The 27,599-nt window shown below is 41.7% G+C and overlaps 1 protein-coding gene across 3 annotated transcripts in view; it reads right to left on the minus strand.

The window, feature by feature from the left end:
* Window positions 1-660: 660 nt before the first annotated feature.
* Window positions 661-27,599, minus strand: part of ULK2 (unc-51 like autophagy activating kinase 2) — a 102,958-nt gene continuing 76,019 nt past the window's right edge. The window contains exons 19-28 of one of the 3 annotated variants that reach the window (XM_021928830.2): window positions 26,369-26,556; window positions 25,894-25,997; window positions 15,689-15,838; window positions 13,451-13,563; window positions 11,668-11,846; window positions 10,764-10,882; window positions 10,256-10,413; window positions 7,084-7,219; window positions 5,802-5,900; window positions 661-901 (exon numbers count right to left, since the gene is read on the minus strand). In XM_021928830.2, the coding sequence (XP_021784522.1) occupies window positions 5,842-5,900; window positions 7,084-7,219; window positions 10,256-10,413; window positions 10,764-10,882; window positions 11,668-11,846; window positions 13,451-13,563; window positions 15,689-15,838; window positions 25,894-25,997; window positions 26,369-26,556 (1,206 nt within the window). In that variant the 3' untranslated portion in view covers window positions 661-901; window positions 5,802-5,841. Of the gene's footprint in view, window positions 902-3,649; window positions 5,901-7,083; window positions 7,220-10,255; window positions 10,414-10,763; window positions 10,883-11,667; window positions 11,847-13,450; window positions 13,660-15,688; window positions 15,839-25,893; window positions 25,998-26,368; window positions 26,557-27,599 lie in introns of those variants that run through there. The other 2 variants (XM_021928829.2, XR_002518031.2) reach the window with 2 other exon arrangements.

Consider the following 27,599-nt stretch of genomic DNA (forward strand, 5'->3'; position numbering starts at 1 on the left):
TCACCTTCATCTTCACTGAAAATTTTCCAGAGGGAGCAGAGCAATAGCCTCTAGCCAGGGCCCCTCAGAAGCCCTGGCTGTAGGTTTCCCATCACTGCTTCTGAAGGGAAACCATGTGCTAGACAGGAAGTCACTTTATTGTCCGTGAGACTTGGGAGAGGCCTTCCAGAGATCCGGCCAGACTCAGGTCACTATCTTCTTCCCCAGCCTCTCCCTGTAGTAGCGGGTGGGAGTGCCAACGTCAACAAGGGCCCTCATGTGGGCTGAGACGGGAACAATAGGACAGAAGGTAGGAGAAGACAGCAACTGGGTGGACTTGGTGGCTGCAGACGGGGTTCTACACGCTGTCCTCCTCCTGCGTAAGCCAAAGGGTACCGGCACTGAACGCTAGGCTGGGCAGGCCGAGGTAAGAATGGGAGTGCACGCAGCCTCGGCGGGGCAGCCTCTAAAGAGCGTTCCTGGAGAAAGGAGAAATGGGCTATGTCTACTGCCATCAGTGAAGGAACTGGTCCCAGGAGGCTGGCAGGGCCTGCAGCGGGGGAAGGTCCTCTGGGCACACCTAGAATTGAGGGTCCTCCCACTTCCCACTGAAACAATTCCCTGCTGCTCAATCTCACTGCCATATGCAAAAACAAGCAAGCAAACAGGAAAACTTAAAAGTGGGTTGATCGAATGCTTGAGTTTATTAACATGTCTCCGAAGTCTTTTTTACTGGGAGTTTCAGGGTGGTCTCTGAAATCCATTGCTGTTGAGCTCCAACTCCAGGCCCCATGGGGTTGCACCAAGCTGCTCAACCTCACCTGTTCCTTGAAATTTTGCTCCCTTCCACTAGGCAGAAGATGGGTCCAGCAGGAGACATTGGAGCACCAAATGGAAAAGCTCTTCCTTCTTTCCCCTCTTCCTGCACATCAGAAAGAATGCATTAGAAAGACAAGGAGTGTGCATTTGGGTTTTCTAAGGGTGAGACAGTGTGGGGCTCCTGTAGGGAGGTGGGTACTCCTGCGCCCCGTGTGGCCTCCTGCTCCCACCACTATTCAGCTGTGGGGTTTTTCCTTGGGGGAAATTACTTTCCAAGTTTGATTTTTCCACCTGTAAAAGGAGGCAAGTAAGGGTTGGTATGAGGATCAAATGAATTAACAACTATCAGACTGACACAAACATTCCACTTAAACAGCCAAATTGACTTAAAAGGGCAACACAGATGTCTGAAGTTAGAGTGCCTGGTGGGTAAGCTGGAGAAAGGAACTTCTATGCAAGAACTGTGTCCTTTCAGAAGCTCCAGCCAGAACGCACATGGTTCGAGAGAGCCCTGAAGACAGGCATTGCCCCACACAAACACAGAACAAATTGTTCTCCACCCTCTCCCAAAACAAAACAAGAGCAGTGAAGAGCCACAGACTGATGACCAGTACGACGGATACAGTATTGCTGAGCCCTTCCATGTGCCAGGGGCTGGGCAAAGAATTTCATATTATTTCTCACTTCAATTCTGTGAGACATGCACTCTTCCCCCACTGACAGATTCGGGGGAGGGGAGGAACTTTGCCAAAGACCACACAACTGCACATGGTGGAGCTGGAGTTTGAGACCAAGGGGACCACTAAGCTACCTGCCAAATTCAGTTGCAGAAACCCCAAAGCAGGTATAGAACACAGTTTCCAATAAACAAGAGCTCATATCGGCACTTCCTAGTGATAGAAGCTAACTGTCCAAGAGCACGACTGTCTTGGGACAGGAGGTCATGCTGCAGAGCCCAGGGCGGTCCGCCCTGCACAGAGAGGGAGTGCAGACCTAAGGAGAGGCACACTCTGTGAAAAGAGGAGAAACCTACAGATTGATTCCATCAGTTCAGAGCAACAGGCACGGCTTCACTTGGGACCACATGTGCCCAGGGGCTCCACAGGGCTGGGTCCTGGCTCTGTGGCCATCTCTACACAGCCGCTGCTGGGCTACTCTGTGAGAGGTCACACTGGCTGGCAGCAGGATCTCAGCCTCTGCTCCTTTCCCTAGTACAGTTTGATCTCTGAGTTCACTTTGATCTTTTACCAGTTCGGCTTCACCTCTTGCACCAAGGCTGTGATTTCTCAGGGCAAGTTGTCAGTTTTCCCGTATGCAGTGTTTTTCTAGGTGGATTGTTTCTGATGTGGTTTCCTCTGATGCAGGTGAGGGAAGTATCACCTTGACTCCTCCCCCAATACAATTATTCTCACAGGGCTCTGCTAAACATGAGACTTGGGAGGGACCCAAGAGCTTGCTTGGCTGCAGATTCAAGGGTCCAGAACTCAGAAGAAAGTGGTCTGAGGTGTCTAGAAACAGGCACAGATGCTTCCAGAATGCACTTAATACCAAGTTCTCTGAGCAGTAGCTACTCCCTGCCAAGTAACCCTCCTTGAGAAACACTGATCAACCTTGCTTTATTCCAGAAAGAATTTAAGACTGCCTACAGAAAACACGAGGGAGCATAGTTAAAATGTGTGAAGTCTTCCTCCAAAACATGTGCTAACCACTAATATCAACATTAAGGATTTTGGCCAGGCACGGGGGTTCACGCCTGTAATCCCAGCACTTTGGGAGGCCGAGGCAGGTGTTCAAGACCAGCCTAATACGGTGAAACCCCATCTCTACCAAAAATACAAAAATTAGCTGGGCATGGTGGCACACGCCTGTAATCCCAGCTACTTGGGAGGCTGAGGCAGGAGAATCACTGGAACCCAGGAGGCAGAGGTTGCAGTGAGCCAAGATCACGCCATTGCACTCCAGCCTGGGCAATACAAACAAACAAACAAATAATAAGGATTCTTCAGATATCTAAGTCCAGGTCCTCATATCCACTGTGTCCAACTCAACTTCTCCTTATTACTGTGCAGACCGAGGCAGTCCAGCCCTAAAAATCCCCTCCTCTCAAGCTCCTAGACGGGACTCTAGTGAGGGGAGAACTGCTGCCCTGGTAATTCCTCTTGTGGGGACAAAGGAACATGGGACTATGGGCAATAAGTTACTTATCAGTCTTCACTGGAGGTTGTTTCTCTCAACTAAAATTATCAAAATTGGGTGTTACAATTTTTAACTTGATATTCCCAGACAAGTGCCAGGAGAGAAGCTGTTGCAAATAGCTGGCTGAGTGGAGAGGAGAGAGCCTCAGCAGAGAGGCAAGCTGGAGGGAGGGATGGATACTATCCTTCTCTGAACTGAAGCAGTCACAGGATGGCTGCACACAGCACTCCTGGCATGCAGAAGGGGGCGTGGGGACTCAGACACTCGAGATGCATGGGTTTGGGGTACCCACTCGAGGCCTCATGTCCACTGTGTCCAACTCAATTTCCTCCTTATTACTGTGGAGACTGAGGCAGCTCGATCCTAACAGTCCCCTCCTCCCAGCTCCTATTCACCACTCCAGCTAGGGAAAAACAACTGCTGCTCTGGTTGCTTCTCTCAGTGGAAGGAGGGGACAGGGACTATGGGAAACCAACTATCTAGAGCACAGGCCTCCAAGCCCAGTGGAGGGTACAGTTAAAGCAAATCCTTACAGTAGTAATAGCTGGTCAGCAATTTTCCAGGTTATCGCTTGAATACAGGTGTCAACCCATGAATGTATGGATGAACTGGTACATTTCCACTTTATGAAACACGATATGAAATTAAAAAATACTCAGGGAAACATAAAGCATTTGTTTATTATTGCTATACTCAAGGCAGTATCTCTTAAAACAATTAGCCTTGATAATGGAAGTATAACCAGAACCATTATTCATGAATTTACAGTTTGTTCTTTTCTGCTGTTGAGACTTCACTGTTTCACACACACCATCTACCCCAAGAACTTTATTATACAAGAACAAGAAGAATTAACTTGAAAGTCACAAAGCATGGCTTGACAGCTTGCCTAGTTCCTGACTTTAGGCCAATCACGTCCCCTCTCTGAACCTGTTTCATCCTGTGTTAAAAAAGAAATGGGAGAGGAAGAGGAGAGGATAGAATAAACCTACAACTGAGATAACACAGGTGATAACTGAAAGAACATGAATGAAATTTCACTGTGAATAAAAAATATTATACACAATATCACTAATAACAAATAGGGCTGGGGAGGTAAAACAGTCTATGTTCCTGGAAGCCTGCATGACAGCAGCTGAGAACTAAATCCTGGGGCAGGACAAAGGATATTCATGGCCAAGTGTCTAAACTCACTAATGAAGTACCTGGCTCAACAAGTCACTTAATATGTACCCAGCTACACCCTAGAAACATTTTGTCAGTTTTATTTTACCTTAATATACATTTGTACAGGCAGTAATAAAAAGGCTATTACACAACAATTCAGTGAGTTTTACCTAGTTTCAAGAATAATGCATGCAGTTACAAATGAGAGGTAGAAACACTGTATTAAAGACCTAAAAATACAAACGTCATATAAATAAATGTTCAAATTAACTCCTGGAATTTCATACAGATAAATAAGGTAAAAATTACATTACTTTGTCAAAGTAAAGGAAAACCCATGTTTGTTTTTATCAGTACATTAAAATGAGATTAATGCCAAAGAGCTCTGTGCAATTTGTCAAAGAGTTCAGATTATTTTATGTAAAAGGATTGAAATAAAAGGATTAAAATTGGTGAATGGTTTATTCAAGTATTCAAGCAGGTAAGTAAAAGAAACCAAATAATATACAACGTAGGAACCATTCCTGGAGGGATATTAAGTTAACTGCCTGCATTCTCCATGACTAGCTATTTGGTGAACTGTCAGGATTAACATGAAAAATACACATTAGGCAGAAAAGAGCTGCCCATTTTCCTAAGAGAAAACAAACTTCATTTTCCACTCACTTCATGTAGGAACTCCACATCACTAACAAGCCTGTAGGTCACCAACTTTGTTTTGGCCCTATTCAAATTCTCAAGAGTATCTCTTGATCCATGATTTTTTTTCCTAATACTGCCCAAATAAACCTAGCCTTTAGTAAACCTAAGGTCACAGGCATCAATGTACATTTTGCATGCACAATAAAAAATGGAACCAAAAGCTAACAAAAACATTACTGAGAAAATCTGTAGGTGTAGATGAAGAAAAAAAAAATTGCAAAGGTTCACATGAATACAAGTTTTAACCACTTAAAAGTTCACTGGAGATTACATGTGAATTCTGGGAAGGGTATATGTATACAATCAAGTAAAATATTTTAAACAAGTCCATTGTGCCTCGGTTAAATTACAAAATCCAATACACAGTTGTTTTAATAAATTAGTGCAATATGAAAGATTTTGGAAGATTAACATGTGTCCATATTAGGATCAAATTGAAGATTTCAAAATTTCTTCCAAGATCCATGTTTCACTTCTTCTTAAGCTATTTCTTCCTGAGCTGTTTAAATATACATGCTCAGATTTAAACAAACTTACTCCAAATATCAAACTGCCTGGATGAGGGGTGAATACTTTTACCTTTATACCTCAGCAAACACACGGAATTTCACACACTGCTCTGATGAACCGAGTGATGAGCACTCACTTTGTTACATTTTTAATTATCTTTAAGAATAACTGTACCAGTTATCCTAGTTCTAAGGTACATTTATTCACCAAGTCCAAACTGGGAGCCAAACACTCTTGCTCCTGCTTCTACAAAGAAAAAGGGAAAGGGTGACTTTCTCCAATAAGGCAGATTTCCTACAAATATGTAGTTTTTGGATTGTTTTTCCTTTTTGAAATCACTGCTTGTTCTTTGGTAGTCACCAGTTAAGAAGCTACAGTTTCCTGGGGATGGGGTGACAGAACTCAAGCTGTAATCCCAAAGGCATCACCTCAGGTTCCCACCACCGGTCCATGGGATGAGCCTGCTGCTCACACGGTTGCGGTGCTATGGCAGAGCGCGGACAGTCTTCTCTCAATACTACATTTATCTAGAAATAAAATAACAAAAATGAAGAACTAATGAAAAAAATCACTAATTATATTGTCATCTCTATTCTATCTTTGCCCCAAAGTTAACAGTTCCGAACATGTTTTCTTATTTCCGCTTGGTAATAGTTTAGATACGACTTCTAGCTTAGTGCTGCAAAGTGGTAAAATTTAGGTAAGCACGTCGGCTAGCTTGCTACATAACTAGCTTGCTCAAAACTGCAAATAGTCTTAGAACTGCCATCCTCTTGTGGCTACTCAAAATGTAGTGTGACCACATACACTCCAAACAGTCCACCACCTCTGCCTAAAAAACCAGATTACTGGGCTTGTATGTCATAAGTAATAACATCCTGGTATCCCATCAATCTCCACTCTGCTAACTATACCAAGTCTGCAGTACACAGAAGTTTCACAGGACTCTTCAGTCACTAAGCCCATGAGGCTTAAAATAGTTGCATTTAATAATAAAAATAAAGTCCTCCTACATATACGAACACTTGCCAACAAAGTAACACAGTGTAGAAATCTAAAGATGAATTACACAGTCACCAGTGCTTATCATGCATCACCTATAATCCTCACAACAACCCTGCAAGGCAGGTACTGCTGTATCTATCTATGTATCTATCTATCTATGTATTTATTTATCTATATATGTATCTATGTATCTATGTATCTACCTACCTGTCTACCTACCTACCTACCTACCTACCTACCTACCTAGGATGCAGTCTTGCTCTGTCGCCCAGGCTGGAGTGCAGAAGCGCGATCTCAGCTCACTGCAACCTCTGCCTCCTGGGTTCAAGTGATTCTCCTGCCTCAGCCTCTCAAGTAGTGGGGCTTACAGGTATGGGCCATGATGCCCAGCTAATTTTTGTATTTTTAGTAGAGACAGGGTTTCGCCACGTTGGCTAAGCTGGTCTCAAACTCCTGAACTCAAGTGATCCGCCCACCTTGGCCTCCCAAAGTGCTGGGATTACAGGTGTGAGCCACTGTGCCTGGCCCTACTCCCATTTTATGAAAAAGAAGCTGAGGCCGCGCAAAGGCTCAGTGATTTGCTCAAGGCTGGAAAGACACGATTCAAACCCAGGCAGGATTCCAAACTCCAAGCTCTTTGTACTATGCCTGAGGTAGACAATTAAAATGAAGTCAGTAAATACACTACTTTGTAAGTCAACTTACATTTATGTACATTTTCAATATCTGCAGGGTCCTGTAGAATCTTAGTTAGGCCTTCCAAAAGAAGGGCTGCCTTATGATAGCGATAAACAATATCTTCGGTCTGCTGAAACATCTCATCAAGGGCTGCAGACTGAACCTGGAACCAGTCAACAAAAACACAATTCTCTCAATTTTTCCAAGAAAATACAAATGCATTTGGGCAATGAAGCTTTAAATGGAATCCACCTAAAATTAACACATTTTGGTAAAGTGATATAATCTGCAAAACTGCATGAAATTCAAAGATTCTTTGGGATGAGCAATACATAAGAGCAACTTCATAAAAAGTCATTCTGCTTTCAAACACAGCCTTCTGGTATTCAGAGGTATGCCTCATAGATTTCTTACTAGAACCCTTCTAAACTGGCTCTTTTATGACTTCACTATAAATTGATTTTAAACACACACTTCCACACAAGGGTAACCTGAAATTTCATTAAAGTAGATTCTGTTTCAATCATACAATTAAATGATGCTAACAGTCACTTACTGGCTTTATTGGCTTCTTTTTCTAGCCAAATAATTTTTGGGTGTTGTCATTCATTCATTCAAATATACTTATTAAGCACCTACTAAGTGCCAGGCACTGTGCCTACAACGGAGAGCTCGCAGTCTGGAGGGAGATACAGTCCTGCAAAAAATGCAATTCTAATTCCAAGGGACACATGGTATTACAGGAGGAAGCACTGGATGGTACGGAATACAAAGGGGATGCCTCTAACCTATATTATGGAAGAAGATGATTAGGGGAAGCTTCCAGGAGGTGCTGTTTGTGCTGAATCATAAAGCAACAGCAGAAGTGAATTAGGTGAGGAAAATATGGGAAGGGGCTCTCCAGAAAGAGGGGATGGTAGCATTATTCACAGGGGTTTCCCCATCAACATTCTGATTTTCTCTTTGATCATTAAATACCAAAACTCTCAGTAATCCAGTATCCAAATTTACTTGTTAATACGCTATATCTTTGTTTTTAATTTTAAAAATATATTAATGTCTTCTTATACAGATGGGGTCTTGCTCTGTTGCCTAGACTGATCTCAAACTCCTGGGCTCAAGCAATCCTCTCGTCTCAGCCTCCTGAGTAGCTGGTACTACAGGTGCTTGCCACTATACCTACCTATTCTCTCTCCTTCAAAAAAATAATTTCAAGTAGCTAATAACAAGCAAATAAAATGGATACAGAAAATCAGAGCCAGGACAAGTAAAAAGAAAAAAATAACTTAAGTGTTAATGCCTCTAAGCTCACTAAGCAGCCAGGAGGAAAGGAGGAATTTATTAAGTTATAGATCTCTTTATTCCGAGAAGGAAAAACAGCATAATAATAGTTTATGGAGAACATTTTTCTGGTGCAAAATTCTAAAAATAATTTATCATATAAGGTCTCAATTCAGCATACAGTGATGCAGTGCGTATTATTCACCTCAACAGTTTACAGCAATATGATATACACTATTTTTGTCAAGAATTTATATTCCAAAGTTATTTTCCTATGGTTATTTTAATAAATTTCAAAATAAGGCCATGGAATATAACAGCACAGTTCAAAGTAGACAAATGGAAAATGGAAAGGGGGATCTATTATGTTAATGTGTAGAAATACAATTAGCACGCCGAGCGTGGTGGCTCATGCCTATAATCCCAACACTTTGGGAAGCCAAGGTGGGTGAATCATTTGAGGTCAAGAGTTCAAGACCAGCCTGGCCAACATGGTAAAATCCCATCTCTACTAAAAATACAAAAATTAGATGGGCATGGTGGCAGGTGCCTACAATCCCAGCTACATGGGAAGCTGGGGCAGCAGAATCGCTTGAACCTGGGAAGCAGAGGTTGCAGTGAGCCAAGATCATGCTGCTGCACTTCAGCCTGGATGACAGAACAAAATTCCATCTCAAAAAAAAACAAATATATGATTGGCTAACGAATGAATTTTCCCCCACTTAACTACTTTTTCAACAGCCTCTATTTTTATTTCTACTTCAGAGCAATTTTTCCCCAAGAGAGGCAGAAAACAAATTATTTCCAATATTATAACCAGAAAATTGGAAAAGGAGGTTTTACTTTGTGTCTACACTACAATAATTATCAGTAAGTGGGACCTGAGCACATAAATTTGTGTGGATTGATTAATAAAGCAGTGTTTTTTCTTTTTTTTTTGAGATGGAGTCTGGCTCTGTCGCCCAGGCTGGAGTGCAGTGGCCGGATCTCAGCTCACTGCAAGCTCCGCCTCTCGGGTTCACGCCATTCTCCTGCCTCAGCCTCCCGAGTAGCTGGGACTATAGGCGCCCGCCACCTCGGCTAGTTTTTTTTTGTATTTTTTTTAGTAGAGACGGGGTTTCACTATGTTAGCCAGGATGGTCTCAATCTCCTGACCTCATGATCTGCCCGTCTCAGCCTCCCAAAGTGCTGGGATTACAGGCTTGAGCCACCGCGCCCGGCCAGCAGTGTTTTTTCTAAGAGTTTTATCAAGCCTAACCTTCTTAAACAACAGAAAATGCAGGAACAGATCCTGCTAATGCTTTTAGATGCACACTATAAAAAGATTAGATCGGCTGGGCACAGTGGTTCATGCCTGTAATCCCAGTACTTTGGGAGGCTGAGGAGGGTGGATACCCTGAGGCCAGGAGTTCGAGACCACCCTGGCCAACATGGCGAAACCCCATCTCTACTAAAAATACAAAAATTAGCTGGGCATGGTGGCAGGTGCCTGTAATCCCAGCTACTCGGGAAGCTGAGATAGGAGAATCACTTGAACCCGGGAAGCAGAGGTTGCAGTGAGCTGAGATTGTGCCACTGTATTCCAGCCTGGGTAACAGAGTGACTTCATCTCAAAAAAAAAAAAAAAAAAAAAAAAGATTAGATCATTCCTAATGCCAACAATGTTTAATAAGAGCTGTAATAAACTTTTAGCAAATGTGGTAAATTACAAATGTGGATTTGTAATTACATCAAATACATTCAATAAATTACATTAAGAGTTGCTTAAATCCAATCACTTCTTTAGTAGAAGGCGATCCACAATACTTGGGATTGAGACATTATCTTTTAAAATGATAGCTGTCAAATAGATATTCAATTAAAAAGACACTTAAAAGATAAGTAGTACTATACAATATTAAACCTTAGAAAGGGTTACCATTTCTACAGCACAATTATAGATGAGTTTCTCTGCAGTCACACTGTTGATTTCATCAATAAACCTCTGTTTGTCAGAGAAGAATCGATTCAGCTTTTCTGTAAGTTTCTTGCACATGGTGATGCAGAATTTATATCGTTCGTTCAGATTTTTGACAACTGAAAAAAATTGAGATGGGAACTAATTTTAATTTTCCTCCAGAAATAAAGACACAGTGATATGTATCTTTCTTGCTGATATATAGGGAAGGTGTCATTAGTGATCATTCAAAAAAAGGACCAGAAATAGGATTCTTTCATATGTTATCTCTTTCAATATGAAAAGATTGAGAATAATGCACTTCTGATTTATATCAATTAAACTGCAAAAAGTTAATAACCCAGCATCTTTTCTCTTTAAGAATATTGAAAAATAAAAATAACAGTGAGTACTCATCAGACACTCTCATGGTGTGATGGGAAAGAGCAACTTAAGGACCTCTGGAGTCACACGCTGCCTTCTCCCATACCTTGTTTCACTGCTGTGGATGGGCTCAGTTTCCCGGACTTGATCTGGGCTTTGGCAAGATGCAGAGAAGCCGCAAGCAGTTGTGCTGCTTTCATGTACAACACCAGCTGCTCCACCCGCCTGCACCCAAAAGACAGTAGCAGAGGGTTATCTAGTGAACTAATCTAAGATGTGGCACTCTACACAACAGGTCAACATTAAAATTGCCTTTCTATAAAGGAGTAGCATCCTCTTTGATTTCCTTTTTTTTTTTTTTTGACAGAGTCTTGCTCTGTCCCCCAGGCCGAAGTGTAGTGGCTTGATCTTGGCTTACTGCATCCTCTACTTCCTGGGCTCAAGGGATCCTCCCACCTCAGCCTCCCATGTACTAACAGCTGGGACCACAGGGGTGCGCCACCATGCCTGGCTAATTTTTGTATTTTTTGTAGAGAGAGGGATTTATCATATTGCCCAGGCTGGTCTTGAATCCATGGGCTCACGCAATCCTTCTGCCCTATCCTCCCAAAGTGCTGGAATTACATATAGGCATGAGCCACTGCGACCAGCCCTCCTTAATTTCTTAATGCACAAGAAAACTCTAGAGGGACAAGGCATAAAGATGTGTGTACTTTGAAAACAACGGATACACTCAGATAAAAATAAATACAATCTATTTACATAAATAGTAAAATTTATGTAATTTTAATGTAATTATCAACAGTATAATTTACAAGGAAAGGCAACACTAAGGTTGTATAATCTCCAGGTCTTGGCTCATATAGTGAAATCTAGTACAATGAAATAATTGAGACTCCTAGCTTTTAGTAGTGAGATACGATCTTCAGTGGATGACAATACCTATGACTTAGACACAAGTTTAGAGAAAGCATGAAAAGTCTGGAAATGAATGACAGGGGGGTACCCACCCCCAGTCTTTGCTCAGCTGACTGATCTGGTCCACCACCACACTCTCCTGGATCTGGTACAAGGACACAGCAGATGTGCACAGCTCAGGGTTTCCTCCCCTCACGGCTGTCAGGTCCAGCACACATTCGGTGAACATCAGCATCACATTCAGATGGCGTAAGGTGTCCGTGTGTTCCCGCTGCAGCAAAGTCAATTTGTCTTAGAAAATTTCAGATTAAAAATAGGTACATACTCATTTCTGTACATAAACCACGGCCACTGATCACATTTTCTATACTTATGAGTATCAGAATGACAAAAGGAGATTGAAATTTTTAAACTTCAGAAAGCTGGTAAGAAAATGAACACAAATGAAATCAAATGTAGGCATATGCATGTGTTTGTGTATATATATCAGAGTACCCACATAAGTAAACTCTCAGGATGAGTCGCTGTGCTTTTACCAGAAAAAGAAAAGAAAGCTGAATGATTAAACCAATATACATGAGACAAAAACGTGACAAGTTAGACACCAAGATTATAAGGATACTATAGGTGCTAAATTACACCTCTTGATACTGTAGTGAATTCTGTTGACTTCTTATAATTTCAGAGTTGCTTTACTTAATTTCTGGTGGTTTTTCAGTTAACAGTGATTACTAATACCAAAGCTCTAAATTTCTGTGATCTTTTCAGTTAAAGAGGGGAGTGTGGGTAGACATAACAACATTCAGAGGGCTGTCATTTAAAAATGGGTATTCTAGGCCAGGTATGGTGGCTCACGCCTGTAATCCCAGCACTTTGTGAAGCTGAGGCAGGTGGATCACCTGAGGTCAGGAGTTTGAGACCAGCCTGGCCAACATGGCGAAACCCCATCTCTACTAAAAATACAAAAATTAGCCGCTGTGGTGGCATGTGTCTGTAGTCGCAGCTACTCAGGAAGCTGAGGCAGGAGACTGGCTTGATCCCAGGAGGTGGAGGTTGGAGTGAGCTGAGATCGCGCCACTGCACTCCAGCCTGGGTGACAGAGCGAGACTGTCTCAAATAAACAAACAAATAAATAAATAAATGGGTATTCTAGAATGTTGTTTTGAGATTTGTTTTTAGTTATAAATGCATTCTGAAATCTCAAATAAGCCTAAAAGTTTCCCACTCTATTATGGTTAAAGAAAGATGAGAATCATTTTCCTGGTGACAGAATAAGCCAATTGACTTCTAAGTCTTTCTGTTCTGTGACAGCATATTGGACTATATGTTTCAATATACTGGAACATGTACTGGAATGTACTAGAATGCTCATGCCTGTAATCCCAGCACTTTGGGAGGCAGAGGCGGGTGGACCACGAGGTCAGGAGTTCAAGACCAGCTTGGCCAACATGGTGAAACCCTGTCTCTGCTAAAAACACAAAAATTAGCTGGGCATGGTGGCACATGCCTGTAATCCCAGCTACTCGGGGAGCTGAGGCAGGAGAACTGCTTGAACCCAGGAGGCGGAGGTTGTGGTGAGCCAAGATCGTGCTACTGCACTCCAGTCTGGGCAACACAGCGAGACTCCATCTCAAAAAAAAAAAGAAAGAAAAACACAGAATCTATGCGTTTCTTCCTATAAACCAAAGCTTATTATGGATGAGTGTCACTGTCAACATTAATCTAAAATGACATCAGCGATACTTTTCAAACAGAAAAGGCATGTTAAAGAGAACATAATTTAGTAACTATTTAATGTATTTTGTTCTTGTCATCACTAGAATGTTCTCATACCAAATCAACGTTACATTCACACCACTATAGTCTCTTCTCTACCTCCATCAGCGTCTCCTCCGGCAGTTCAGGGGCTTCAAAGGTGATGAGCCCCTCCAGGCTGGGGGGTGAAGCACCGTAAGGCACGTATCTCAGGCTGGGAGCTGCCTCTGCTCCTGGAGGGGAAGAGCCGAAGCCTGGGCCAGGCGGGGACCCCACACACACGCGGCCACTCACGGCACACAGAGAGCCCCCCGAGTTGCTAGGCCCCACTACAAGGAAACAGAGGATACATGGCAGTGTCCAGAGTCAGGGCTTTCACACCCACTCCTACTCTTATGTACTGAATAAACCTGCTGAGGTGATAAAGGAAATGTTAAAAGAAACTCACTGACCCCTATGTACTATTTGAGGATATTAATAGTCTTTACCTATCCATGTTCATTGTTATTCCTTGTCTATATATTTTATATTAGACATCATCACAGCTGGTTTTTTTAATACTCTGTTTTAAACAAATTTAGATCATATTCATTTCTCCTTGCTGTTCCACAGGGCGTCATAATTATAAAACTCAATGGATGCATAGTGATTCATTAAGTTTATATATAATGTTTATCTGGAGTTATTTATACTATTTCTGATTTTATTCATATTACAAATAGCACTGTAATGAAATGCAGTTGTTCCTTCTTTTGAATAATTTCTTTGTGATAAATACTCTGAAGTGGTATAAGAAGGAATGGAATTAGCATATTTTGACAGCTCTTCCTAAGAACTAAGATCAATACATATTTTTATAGCTCTTCCTAAGAACTGCTATATTACTCTTTAACGCAGCCCTGAGTAAGCACATAGATCCTATTTAAACCTCAATAACACTGGACATGATACTTTTTTTTTTTTTTGAGACAGGGTCTTGTTGTTGCCCAGGCTGGACTGCAGTGGCGTGATCACAGCTCACTGCAGCCTTGATTTCCTGGGCTCAGGTAATTATTTCATCTCAGCCTCACAAGTAGCTGGGACTATAGGCGTATGCCACCATGTCTGGCTAATTTCTGTATTTTTTTTGTAGAGATGGGGTTTTACCATGTTGCCCAGGCTGGCCTCGAACTCCTGACCTCAAGTGATCCTCCCGCCTCGGCCTCCCAAACTGCTGGGATTACAGGCGTGAACCACCATGCCCAGTCTTGGATATTATACTTTTTAAAATGTAGTTAGAGTTAACAGATACAAATGTTACTTTCTTAAAATGGCATTTTCTTATTATTCAAGGTTTTTAACTGTCTTAAAAATACGATTTTAGGTCTATTTTCTCTTATTATCTATTTCTGTCCTTTGCTTATTAATCTGGTATCTTGATTAGCAACTTATTTAGAATAAGATAACTTGACTCACGGTACAACAGAGAAGATGTCGAATTATTGATTTCAAGTCCAATCTAAATACTTTCTTAATTTTTGGTATTAACCTATTTACAGATTATAAATGATAAAACAAATCTATTAGCCTTCTAACTGTATATAGGATTAAGTGCAAAGATTGAGACCCAAAGTACAAAAAATTTTAAAAATAAATAAAACAAGTTTCTTTCCTTTTTTCTTTTTTTTGAGACAGAGTTTTGCTCGTTACCCAGGCTGGAGTGCAATGGCACGATCTCGGCTCACTGCAACCTCCACTTTCCAGGTTCAAGTGATTCTCCTGCCTCAGCCTCCTGAGTAGCTGGGATTACAGGCACCTGCCACCACATCTGGCTAAATTTTTATATTTTTAGTAGAGACAGGGTTTCACCATGTTGGCCAGGCTGGTCTCGAACTCCTGGCCTCAAATGATCTGCCTGCCTCAGCCTCCTAAAGTGCTGGGATTACAGGCATGAGCCACCGCACGTGGCCAAAACAAGTTTCTTTAAAACAAACAAACAAAAAGCCTATAATTTTCAAATAATTTATTGGATCTACTAAAGTAACCCTTTAATATATAAGCTGAGAAGAACCATATTTGATTTGCTTCTTCATGAATAAGTCATATTTATACTATGTCACTTTGTAATATATTATATAGAACATACAGTATTTTAATATATAATATAGCACTTTACAAAGTTTTTTTTCCCACAAATAATGCCTCATTTACTTCTTAAAACCCATTAAGATAAAGAAAATAGTAATCTCCATTTCACTGGTAAAGAAACTGAAGCCCCGAAAATTAAGTGACTTGGCCAAGTTACAACACTGAGTCATTTGTCAAAACACTACATTCCAAATACTAGCCAAAGACTGTAATACAATAAATGCTCCTTACCTGAGGTTGTTCTTGCTCGAAGGAGCATGTGGGTACAAGTGGGGGCCACTGCACTGTGTGGAGGAGACCCTACAGTGAAGAGGACAGCCCTGGAACTTGCAGCTATACCTGCAGGAGGTGCCAGAACAATACCACAGGCTCCTGCTGGAGCTACAACAAAAAGTTTACAGAAGGTCATGTTACCTTGATAGTGTTTACATCTGGGAGATGGGATTGCAGGTGGATACTGACTTTTATATCAGGAGTCTAGTTTTTTTTTTTTTTTCTTTCTCTCTCTTCTTACAAAAAGTACTTATTGCTCTTAAAATCAGAAAATGTAATACAATATTTTCATTAAAATAATTTATAGTAATCTCAAGTGTGAATCTTCTTCACACCAAAATCTAGCATTTGGAGTTATATTTGTATACTTCTAAAATACATGAACTGTAAGTTATACATGTTGAAGACAGTCCTAAAAAGTGAAGGCCAAGAACTGGGAATAAAAACATGTTAAGCTAGGGTGGGTGTGGTGGCTCATGCATGTAATCCTAGCACTTTGGGAGGCCAAGGTGGGTGGATCACCTGAGGTCAGGAGTTCGAGACCAGCCTGGACAACATGGTGAAACTCTGTTTCTACTAAAAATGCAAAAAATTGCCGAGCGTGGTGATGTGTGCCTGTAATCATAGGCCTGACTCAAGAGCCTGAGTCAGGAGAACCTCTTGAACCCAGGAGGCAGAGGTTACAGTGAGCCGAGATCGTGCCATTGCACTCAGCCTGGGTGACAGAGCGAGACTCCGTCTCAAAAAAAAAAGAAAAAAAAGAAAAGAAATCAAAATAAAGACGTTCTCAAATAAACAAAAGCTGAGAGAATTCACTGCCAGCAGACCTGTCTTACAAGAAATATAAAGGACAAAGGATAGTTCTTCAAACCAAAAGTAACTAACTCCAAATAGTAATCCCAATCTGTAAAGATAATTATAAAACGCAACCTGTAGAGTTCTTCTGTTAACTGATTTAAAAAGCAACTGTATAAAACATGTATACAGTTGCATTGTCAGGTCTATAGCATATAGAAATGTAAAGTTCATTTAATAATAATAATAATTATTATTATTATTATTATTTTGGAGACGGAATCTCACTCTGTCGCCAGGCTGGAGTGCACTGGCGAGATCTTGGCTCATTGCAACCCCCACCTCCTGATTCTCCTGCCTCAGCCTTCCGAGTAGCCGGGATTACAGGTGGGTGCCACCACGCCCAGCTGATGTTTGTATTTTTAGTAGAGACGGGGTTTCACCATGTTGGCCAGGATAGTCTCGATTTCTTGACCTTGTAATCCACCCGCCTTGGCCTCTCAAACTGCTGGGATTACAGGCGTGAGCCCCCGCGCCTGGCCTTACTTTTTATTTTTTTAGAGACTGGGTCTCCACCTGTCACCCAGGCTGAAGGGCAGTGGTATAGCTCACTGCATAGCTCACTGCAGCCTCGAACTCCTGAGCTCAAGTGATCCTCCTGCCTCAGCCTTCCACAGTGTTGGGATTACAGGAGCGAGCCACTGCACCCAGCCAGAAATATATTTGATAATAATAACATAAAGGAGTCAGATGGGATTAAAACTGTATTAGGGTAAGGAAATGACACCAGATGGTAAATCAAATCCACAAAAACAAAAACAAACCAAGAGAACCAGAAATGATAAATAAGAAAGTTAATATAACAAACTATAAACACATACTTGCTTTCTTTTCTTAGCTTCTTTTCAAAGACATAAAATTACAAACCAGAGTAAGATGGCAAAATAGAAGCCTCCACCAATTGTACAATACACCCCCCCAAAATTTGCACACAATAAAGCACCTTTATAAGACCCAAAAATCAGGTGAATAATCACAGTATCTGGTTCTAACTTCCTATCATTGAAAGCGGCACTGAAGAGGGTAGGAAAGGTAGTCTTGAATTGCCAGCACTACCCTCTGCCACTCCCCTGGCAGTGGCTGTGTGTGGTGAAGAAATAATCTGTGTATTTGGGGGAGGGAGAGTGCAGCAATTTGGGGACTGCACATTGAACTCAGTGCTGCCTTGTCACAGTGCAAAACAAAACCATGCTGAACTCAGCTGGTATCCGCCCACAGAGGGAGCACTTGGACCAGCCGTAGCTAGAGGGAAAGTGCCCACCTGAGTGGCCAGAATGTGAGTTTCCGCAAGCCTCACCACCACAAGCTAAAGCGCTCTGGGTTCAAAGTGAACTTGAAAGGCAGTCTAGGATACAAGGAACGCAATTCCTAGCCAAATCCTGGTTCTGTGCTGGGCTTAGAGTCGGTGGATTGGGGCACAACCTAGGGAGACATCAGACAGGGCTTCTAAGGGAGGGTTTGTGCCATTCCTCCTCCCAAACCCAGGCAGCGCAGCTCACAGCAACAAAAGTGACTCCTTCCTTCTGCTTGAGGACAAGAGAGAAAGGTAAAAGGGGCTTTCTCTTGTGTCTTGGATACTAGGCTCAGCCACAGTAGGACAGACTCCGGGCAGAGTCGTGAGACCGCCATCCCAGGCCCTAGTTCCTGTTGACATTTCTTTTTTTTTTTTTTTTTTTTTTTTTTGAGACGGAGTCTCGCGCTGTCGCCCAAGCTGGAGTGCAGTGGCCAGATCTCAGCTCACTGCAAGCTCCGCTTCCCGGGTTCACGCCATTCTCCGGCCTCAGCCTCCCGAGTAGCTGGGACTACAGGCGCTGCTACCTCGCCGGGCTATTTTTTGTATTTCTTAGTAGAGACGGGGTTTCACCGTGTTAGCCAGGATGGTCTCGATCTCCTGACCTCGTGATCCGCCCATCTCGGCCTCCCAAAGTGCTGGGATTACAGGCTTGAGCCACCGCGCCCGGCCCCTGTTGACATTTCTAGCCACACCCTGAGCCAGAAGGGAACTCACTGGCCTTGAAAAAAAAAAGACCCAGTCTTGGCAAGATTCATCACCTACTGACTGAAGAGTCTTCGGGCCCCGAGTAAGCAATAACCACTACCCAGGGAGCATGCTTGGGCCTTGGGGGAGACTCTGAGACATGCTGGCTTCAGGCATAGCTTGATCACAGTGGGACAGAGCACTAAGCAGGCTCTTGGGGTTCCCAAATCTAGGCCTAGGCTCTTGGATATTTCTGGACCTGCCCTGAAGGGTGGGGTCCTAGGCCTAGTAGCACTCAGTACACGCTGACTGAAGAGCCCTTGGGCCTTAAGTTAACATCAGTGGTGGCCTGGCAGAACTCCTTGTGGGCCAGTGGTGGTTATGGCCACAGGGATAGGTTCCTCTGCCTGTGGTAAGGGCGGGAAAGATTGGGAAGGACTTTGTCTTGTGGTTTGAGTGGCAGCTTCGCTGCAGTAGGATAGGATACCAGGTAGATTTCTTTTTTTTTTTTTTTTTTTTGAGACGGAGTCTCGCTCTGTCGCCCAGGCTGGAGTGCAGTGGCCGGATCTCAGCTCACTGCAAGCTCCGCCTCCTGGGTTTACGCCATTCTCCTGCCTCAGCCTCCCGAGTAGCTGGGACTACAGGCGCCCGCCACCTCGCCTGGCTAGTTTTTTGTATTTTTAGTAGAGACGGGGTTTCACCATGTTCGCCAGGATGGTCTCGATCTCCTGACCTCGTGATCCGCCCGTCTCGGCCTCCCAAAGTTCTGGGATTACAGGCTTGAGCCACCGTGCCCGGCCGATACCAGGTAGATTTCTAAGGTTTTTAAATTCCTATCCCTGACTCCCAGATAGCATCTCTGGACATGCCTGGAGCCTGGGGAACTTGTTGCCCTGAAAGGAAGGACACAAACCTGGCTGGTTTCACCACCTGCTGATTTTAAGTCCTGGGGCTTGAGCGAACATAGGTGGTAGCCAGGCAGTGGTTATAGAGGGCCTTGGGCAAGACCCAGGGCTGTGCTGGCTTCAGGTCTGAACGAGGTAGTTCCAGTGGTGGTGGCCACAGGGGTGTTTGCATCACCCCACCCCCACCTCCAAGCAGCTCAGCATAGAAAGAGAGATACGCCATTAGTTGCTCACCTTTTGATAAAAAGGGAACAGAACAAAAGTCTCTACCTGGTAATCCATAGAATTCTTCTGGATCTTATCCAAGTCTACAAGTCTGCAAGAACTACAGCATTATTGGGCTTGGAGCCCAAGTCCCGTCAAATACCTGGAAAGTCTCCCCAAGAAGGACGGGTACAGATTGCAAAGCCCAGATTGTGAAGACAACAGTAAATACCTAACATGTCAATGCCCAGACACGGACAAAAATCTATATCAAGACCAGTCAGGAAAACATGAACCTACCAAGTGAACTAAATAAGGCACCAGGGACCAATCATGGAGAAAGAGAGATATATAACCTTTCAGACAGAGAATTCAAAATAGCTGTTTTGAGAAAACTCAAGGAAATTTAAGATAACATAGAGAAGAAATTCAAAATTCTATCAGATAAATCTAACACAGATTGATATAATTAAAAGAATCAAGTAAAAATTCCAGAGGTGAAAAATGCAATTGACATACTGAAGAATGCACTGGAGTCTCTTAATAGCAGAATTGATCAAGCAGAAGAAAGAATTAGTGAGCTATGAAAATAGGCTATTTGAAAATAAAGAGGAAACAAAAGAAAAAAATGAAAAAGAATGAAGGAAGCCTACAAGATCTAAAAAAATAGCTGCAAAAGAACAAGTCTAAGGGTTATTGGCCTTAAGTAGAAAGACTAAACAATGACCCGATCAAAAATAATAACTACAACTTTTCAAAAGGTAGACAGTACAATAACACGTAGAGAGAAACAACAAAAAGTTAAGAAGCAAGGAGATAAATTTAGAGTATTTTTAGTTTTCTTATTGCTTGTTTATGCAATCAGTGTTGTCATCACTTTAAAATAATGCATCGGGGCCGGGAGCAGTGGCTCACGCCTATAATCCTAGCAATTTGGGAGGCCAAGACAGGTGAATCACCTGAGGTCAGGAGTTTGAGACTATCCTGGCAAACATGGTGAAACTCCATCTCTACTAAAAACACAAAAATTTGCCAGGTGTGGTGGCAGGCGCCTGTAATCCCAGCTACTTGGGAGGCTGAGGCAGGATAATCACTTGAACCCAGGAGGCAGAGGTTGCAGTGAGCCAAGATCGCGCCATTGCACTCCAGTCTGGGTGACAACAGCGAAACTCCATTTCAAAAATAAAAAAATTAAATTAAATCGAATTAATGGATAGTATTTGCAAGCTCATGGTAACCTCAAATAAAAAAACATATACTGGATACACAAAAAATAGAAAGCAAGAAATTCAATGATACCACCAGAGAAAATCACCTTCACTAAAAGCAAGAAGGAGGGCGGGAGGAAGGAAGGAAGGAAAAAGAAGACCAGAAAACAAATAACAAAATGGCAGGATTAAGTCCTTAGTTACCAGTACAAACATTGAATATAAATGAACTAAACTCTTCAATCATGAGTTAAAAGACATTGAGTGGCTGAATGGATTTAAAAAAATAAGCCCCACCTATCTGGTGCCTATAAGAAACACACTTCACCTATAGAGACACACATAGACTGATAATAAAGGGATGGAAAAGGATATTCCATGCAATGGAAACTAAAAAAGAGCAGGAGTAGCTATACTTACATCAGACAAAATAGATTTCAAGACAAAAACCATAAAAAGAGACAAAGGTCATTATATAATGACAAAGGGGTCAATTCAGCAAGAGGATATGACAACTGTAGATATATACGCACCCAACACTGGAGCATACAGATATATAAAGCAAATATTATTATTAGAGCTAAAGACAGAGATAGACCCCAATACAATAATAGCTAGAAACTTCAGCACCCCATTTTCACACTTGGATAGATCATCCAAACAGAAAATCAACAAAGAAACATCAGACATAATCTGCACTATAGGTCCTAATTGATATTTACAGAACGTTTCACCCAATGGCTGCAGAATATACATTCCACTCAGCATATGGATCATTCTCAATGATAGACCATATGTTAGGTCACAAAACAAGTCATAAAACATTAAACAACAACAATGGCATAGTGGCTCACACCTGTAGTTGCAGCACTGTGGGAGGCCGAGGCAGGCAGATCACTTGAGGTCAGGAGTTCAAAACCAGCTTTGCCAACATGGCAAATCCTGTCTCTACTAAAATTACAAAAATTAGGTGGGCACAGTGGCTCAAGCCTATAATCCCAGCACTTTGGGAGGCTGAGGTGGGCAAATCACATGAGGCCAGGAGTTCCAGACCAGCTTGGCCAACATGGTGAAACCCCGTCTCTACTAAAAATACAAAAAAAGCTGGGTATGGTGGCACACACCCGTGGTTCCAGTTACTCAAGAGGCTGAGGCAGGAGAATCACTTGGATCCAGGAGGAGGTTGCAGTGAGCCAAGATTGCAGCACTGTACTCCAACCTGGGCAACAGAGTGAAACTCTCTAAAAAGAAAAAAAAAAAATTACAAAAATTAGCTAGGCATGGTGGTACACACCTGTAATCCCAGCAACGAGGGAGGCTGAGGCACAAGAATTGCTTGAATCTGGGAGGTGGAGATTGCAGTGCACCAACATCATGCCACTGCACTCCAGCAACACCCTGTTTACCAAAAAAAAAAAATTTTTTTTGAAATAATATCAAGTTATCTTCTCTGACCACCATGAAATAAAACTAGAAATTAATAAGAGGTATTTTGGAAACTATATAAATACATGGAAATTAAACAATATGCTCCTGAATGACCAGTGGGTCAATGAAGAAAGAAGGAAACTGAAAAATTTATTGAAACAAATAATAATGGAAACACAACATACCAAACCTTTGGGATTACAGTGAAAGCAGTAGTAAGCGGGAAATTTATAGCTAAAAGTGCTTACACATCAAAAAAGAAGAAATCTTCAAACAACCTAACAATGCATCTTAAAAAACTAGAAAAGCAAGAGCAAACCAAACCTAAAATTACTAGAAGAAAAGAAATAATAAAAATCAGGGCACAAATAAACAAAATTGAAACTAAGAAAACAATACAAAAGATCAAGGAAATGAAAGTGGTTTATTGAAAAGATAAATAAAATTAACAAACCTTTGACCAGACTAAGAGGAAACAAGACCCAAAAGCCCTCATGAATAGATTAATGCCATTATAAAAGGAATTGAGGTTAAAGGACAAGCCCTCTCCTGACCTTCTGCCTTCCACTATGTGACGAAGCAGCAAGACTCTCACCAGAATAAGTGCCTTGATCTTGGACTTTCAGCCTACAGAATGGTAAGAAAGTAAACTTCTGTTCATTATAAATTATGCAGTCTCAGATGTTCTGTTATAGCAGCACAAAATGGACTAAGAAAGACTTCAATATTCACTAAATTGATCTAATAATGCAATCTCCATCAAAAACCCAGCCAGTCTCTCTACAGAAACTGACAAGATGATGCAAAAATTCATATGGAAACTCAAGACACCCCTAATAACCAAAACAATCTTGAAAAAGCACAAAAAAGAAAAACTCCTATTTCCTGATTTTGAAACTTAAGACAAAGCTACAGTAATCAAGGTAGTATGGTACCAGCAAGAATTGACATATGTATCAATAAAATAGTTGAGTCCAGAAATAAACCTATTTATGGTTGTATTAGTTCGTTTTCCTACTGCTATAAATAACGCCCAAGACTGGGAAATTTATAAAGGAAAGAGGTTTAATTGACTCACAGTTAGGCATGGCTGGGGAGGCCTCAGGAAACCTACAATTATGGTGGAAGGCAAAGGAGAAGCAAGGCACTTTCTTGACAAGGCAGCAGGAAGGAGAAATGCCGAGCAAGGTGGGGAAGAGCCCCCTTATAAAACCATCATATCTCGTGAGAACTCACTATCACCAGAACATCATGGGGGAAACTGCCCCCATGATTCAATTACCTCCACCTGGTCTCTCCCTTGACACATGGAAATTAAGGGAATTACATTTCAAGATAAGATTTGGGTGGGGACACAAAACCTAACCCATCAATAGTCAACCAATTTTTGACAAGGCTAGCAAAAATAGCAAAACAACACAACAGGGAAAGAATAATCTGCAATGGTGCTGCGACCGCGGAATAGCCCATCCAAAAGAATAAGGCTGGATCCCTTCACCACATCATCCATAAGAATTAAGTCAAACTGAACCACAGACGTAAGTGTAAGAGCTACATCTTACACTTTTAAAATTAGAATTATAAAGCTGTCGGAAGAAAATACAGAGTTAGGCAAGGTCCAGATGCAATTTAAGGAGTGTATAGGGAAACCCAAAGACAACAGGAGAGACAAAAACAAGGATACCAGAGAAAATTTTAGCCTCTGATACCCACAGCTACGGCAAATGCTAAATAAAGCTTAACTCCTGGCCAGATAAACAAAAGACCTCATACTAAAGGCCTATTTAACTCAGTTTTTAAACAAAGTATATCATACTCGGCCTCAATTAAAAGGCATGCTAAATGGCAAAAATACAGTTTGAAAAGAGAGAGCAAGTCAAACATCAGAACCAGACTCACATATGGCAGAGATACTGGAATTATTTAATATCACACTGGGAATTTAAAGTAATGATAATTTAATATACTAAGGGCTCCAATGGAAAAAGTGGACAACATGCAAGAACAGATAGGTAATATAGACAGAGATGGAAACTCAGAAAGAGTCTAAAAGAAATGCTAAAAATCAAAATCACGGTAACAGAAAGAAAGAATGCCTTTGATGGGCTCATCAGTAGACTGGACTTTGCCAAGGAAAGAATCAGTGAGATTAAAGATACGTCAATATCTTCCTGAAACTTCCTGAACTAAAAAGCAAAGAGAAAGAAGAATGAAAAGAACAAGAAGAAAAAAGAACAGACTAAGAACAATGGAGCCAGTGCCTGGCTAGCTCAGTCAGCAGAGCATGAGACTCTTAAGACCAATGGGCCAACTATAAGAGTGGAACATATACTTAATGGGAATACCAGAAGAATGAGAGAGAAAAGCAGAAGAAACATTCAAAGCAGTAATAATGGCTGAAAAACTTCCAAAATTAATGACAGAATCAAACCACGGACCTAGGAAACAGAAAACACCAAGCAGAACGAATATGAAAAAATCTGCATCTAAGCATATCATATTCAAACTTCAGAGAATCAAAGACAAAGAGAAAATTCTGAAAGAAGCCAAAGACAAAAACACACCTCACCTATGGAGAACAAGGGTAAGAATTACATCAGACTTCTCTTTAGAAACTGAAGGGAAGAAGACAGTACAGTGAAATATTAAATCCTACAGTATTCTCTTTGGGTTAGAAACCATGCTGGCTCAGATATTTCCTCCTTTGGATGCTCGTGGGGAAAATTAAAAAATCATAGAGAAAAAAAACCAAGTAGATTACAATAGTGATTCTCAAATTTGAGTGTCCACAATAATCACCTGGGAGTGTATTACATATATTGATTCCTAAAAACCCCCAGAAAATTTAAGCAAGCAAGTCTGGAATACGGAATTAAGAGTCTAGAATCTGCATTTTGTTTTTGTTTTCTGACACGCAGGCCAAGTAATCTAGATATGTATGGGTGGTTATGAACATACAGTCTCTGGAGCAACTCCAAAAGGTTCAGGGGTCTCAGTGATGTATGGGTCTTTATTTTTTTTTTTTTTTTTTTTTGAGACGGAGTCTCGCGCTGTCGCCCAGGCTGGAGTGCAGTGGCCGGATCTCAGCTCACTGCAAGCTCCGCCTCCCGGGTTCACGCCATTCTCCGGCCTCAGCCTCCCGAGTAGCTGGGACTACAGGCGCTGCCACCTCGCCCGGCTATTTTTTGTATTTCTTAGTAGAGACGGGGTTTCACCGTGTTAGCCAGGATGGCTTGTATGGGTCTTTATAAAATCCAGTCACTGTAAAGTAAATGCTCAGGAGTACATGTAGGTTTAGGCCAACTTCGACCAGTATTATCCTACTGACAAAAAAAAATCTTTGTCAGAACTCCTTCTATTAATAACTCACAGACTGCTGCTCATCAAGATACTGAATAAGCTCCTGCTGTGAATGGGCTACTGAGGAGGACGATGAGAGGATAGGTATGACATCCAGAACTGTAAAATAATACATTTGTGTTATTTTATGCCACCAAGCATGTGGTGATTTGTTACAACAGCAGTAAGAAACTAATACATATGCTAGCAAATTATCTGCCTAAAAAGAAACTACATTTTTCTTACCTATATCCATTGGTCGTTCTGTATTTAAACTGTCTGTGCTGCCCTGATGTCCACCTATAGGAGTCTTTCCTTGTTGATCTGATAACTTCCCAGTACTGACAGATCTAAAAAGAATGGTGATGTTTTTAATAAAGGAAAACGATACCTTTTAAAACTAGAAGGGTTAATAGGAAGTTAGAGAATGAGGAAACAAGAAATAGATACCAAACAATTCAGGGTAGAGATAAACTTCAATAATAAAAATAAAGGACAGAAATAGAATATTCAAGAAGTTCAGGAAGAACTATGTACTTACACAGCTACAGGAAGCATCTATGGTTTTCAGAGATTCTAAATGTATGCTGTACATATCAATAACCATATGGCATAAATCACCTGCTATACTAATGTAGTCTTGCTGCTTTTATAATAGAAATCTATTTGTTTTACTATTACAGTTTTCATGTTTAAGGCTAGAATGGAAACAGTCTTTTACCTGCCAAACACTGCCTTGCTCTGCTGCTCAGCCCGCTGCCTCTCACTTCCTTGCACTAAGAGGCAATGGGCACATTCCCGTGGTTCATTCCCATCTTTGGATTGTTCTTCAGCAGGCCCATGACGAGTAACCAAGGCTAACAGGTTGGAAGATGCTTGCGTTTTAGGGATTTTGAAAGGAGCTGTGGTCTAAAGAAACATATATATATGTAAACTAGTTAATATAATGCATGAACTATTCAGTAATGGAAGGTTTGTGTGACCCAGTAGTCAGAAGTATTGGTCAGGGTGGTGGGAAAAATGGTAGAAAGATACAAACCTTCTTGGAAGGCCGAGAGGTTTTACAAAAGCTAGGATTTAGCTGAAGGCAGCCAGCTTCTCTTATCCGGTGCCTGACAGGTTAGGTTAGGTAACAAGGGGATGAAAAAAAAACTGATCTAGATAAGTTAGTTTACTTAGGCCTTGGAACCTGGCCTTTAATCATCTACACGCAATTACCCACAAGTATGTTGACTCAAGGCCTTTGTCATTAAATCTGTACTAAATAAATGCCTGCAGCACTAGCATGTCAGAGCCATGGCAGCTACAACTCTTTCTGTGAACGGCCCGGTCCCCTAGCGCACTCCTTCACTGAATGTGTTGGAGTGCATTTTTTCATCCACTGCTTCGTCAGGGTCTGCGGGTCAGACCTGGCAGGAGTATGCACTCTGGCGTCAGTCAAACCCAGATCCAAACACTGGCAGCTCTATTTACAGCTTGAGTGGCCTTGCACAGTTCATTTAAACTCTCTGAGCCTCAATTTCCTTTTATCAGGATTAAATGGGATCATACACAAAAAGAATTCTGCAAGTAAAGTACTTACACTGCATCTGGCACATAGGAAGTGTTCATTATATTATAACTATTATTGGCCAGGAGCGGTGGCTCACACCTGTACTTCCAGCATTTTGGGAGACTGAGGCAGGCAGATTACTTGAGACCAGGAGTTCAAAACCAGACTGGCCAACATGGTGAAACCCCATCTCTACTAAAAATACAAAAAAAATTAGCTGGGCAAGGTGGCACATGCCTGTAATCCCAGCTACTCAGGAGGTTGAGGTACCAGAATGGTTTGAACCTGGGAAGCAGAGGTTGTAGTGAACTGAGCTTGCACCACTGTACTCCAGCCTGGGCAACAAAGCAAGACTCTGTCTCAAAAAATGAAATAAATAAATTATAGCTATTCTCATAAT

Source organism: Papio anubis, chromosome 17, assembly GCF_008728515.1.
Source record: "Papio anubis isolate 15944 chromosome 17, Panubis1.0, whole genome shotgun sequence".
Taxonomy (NCBI): domain Eukaryota; kingdom Metazoa; phylum Chordata; class Mammalia; order Primates; family Cercopithecidae; genus Papio; species Papio anubis.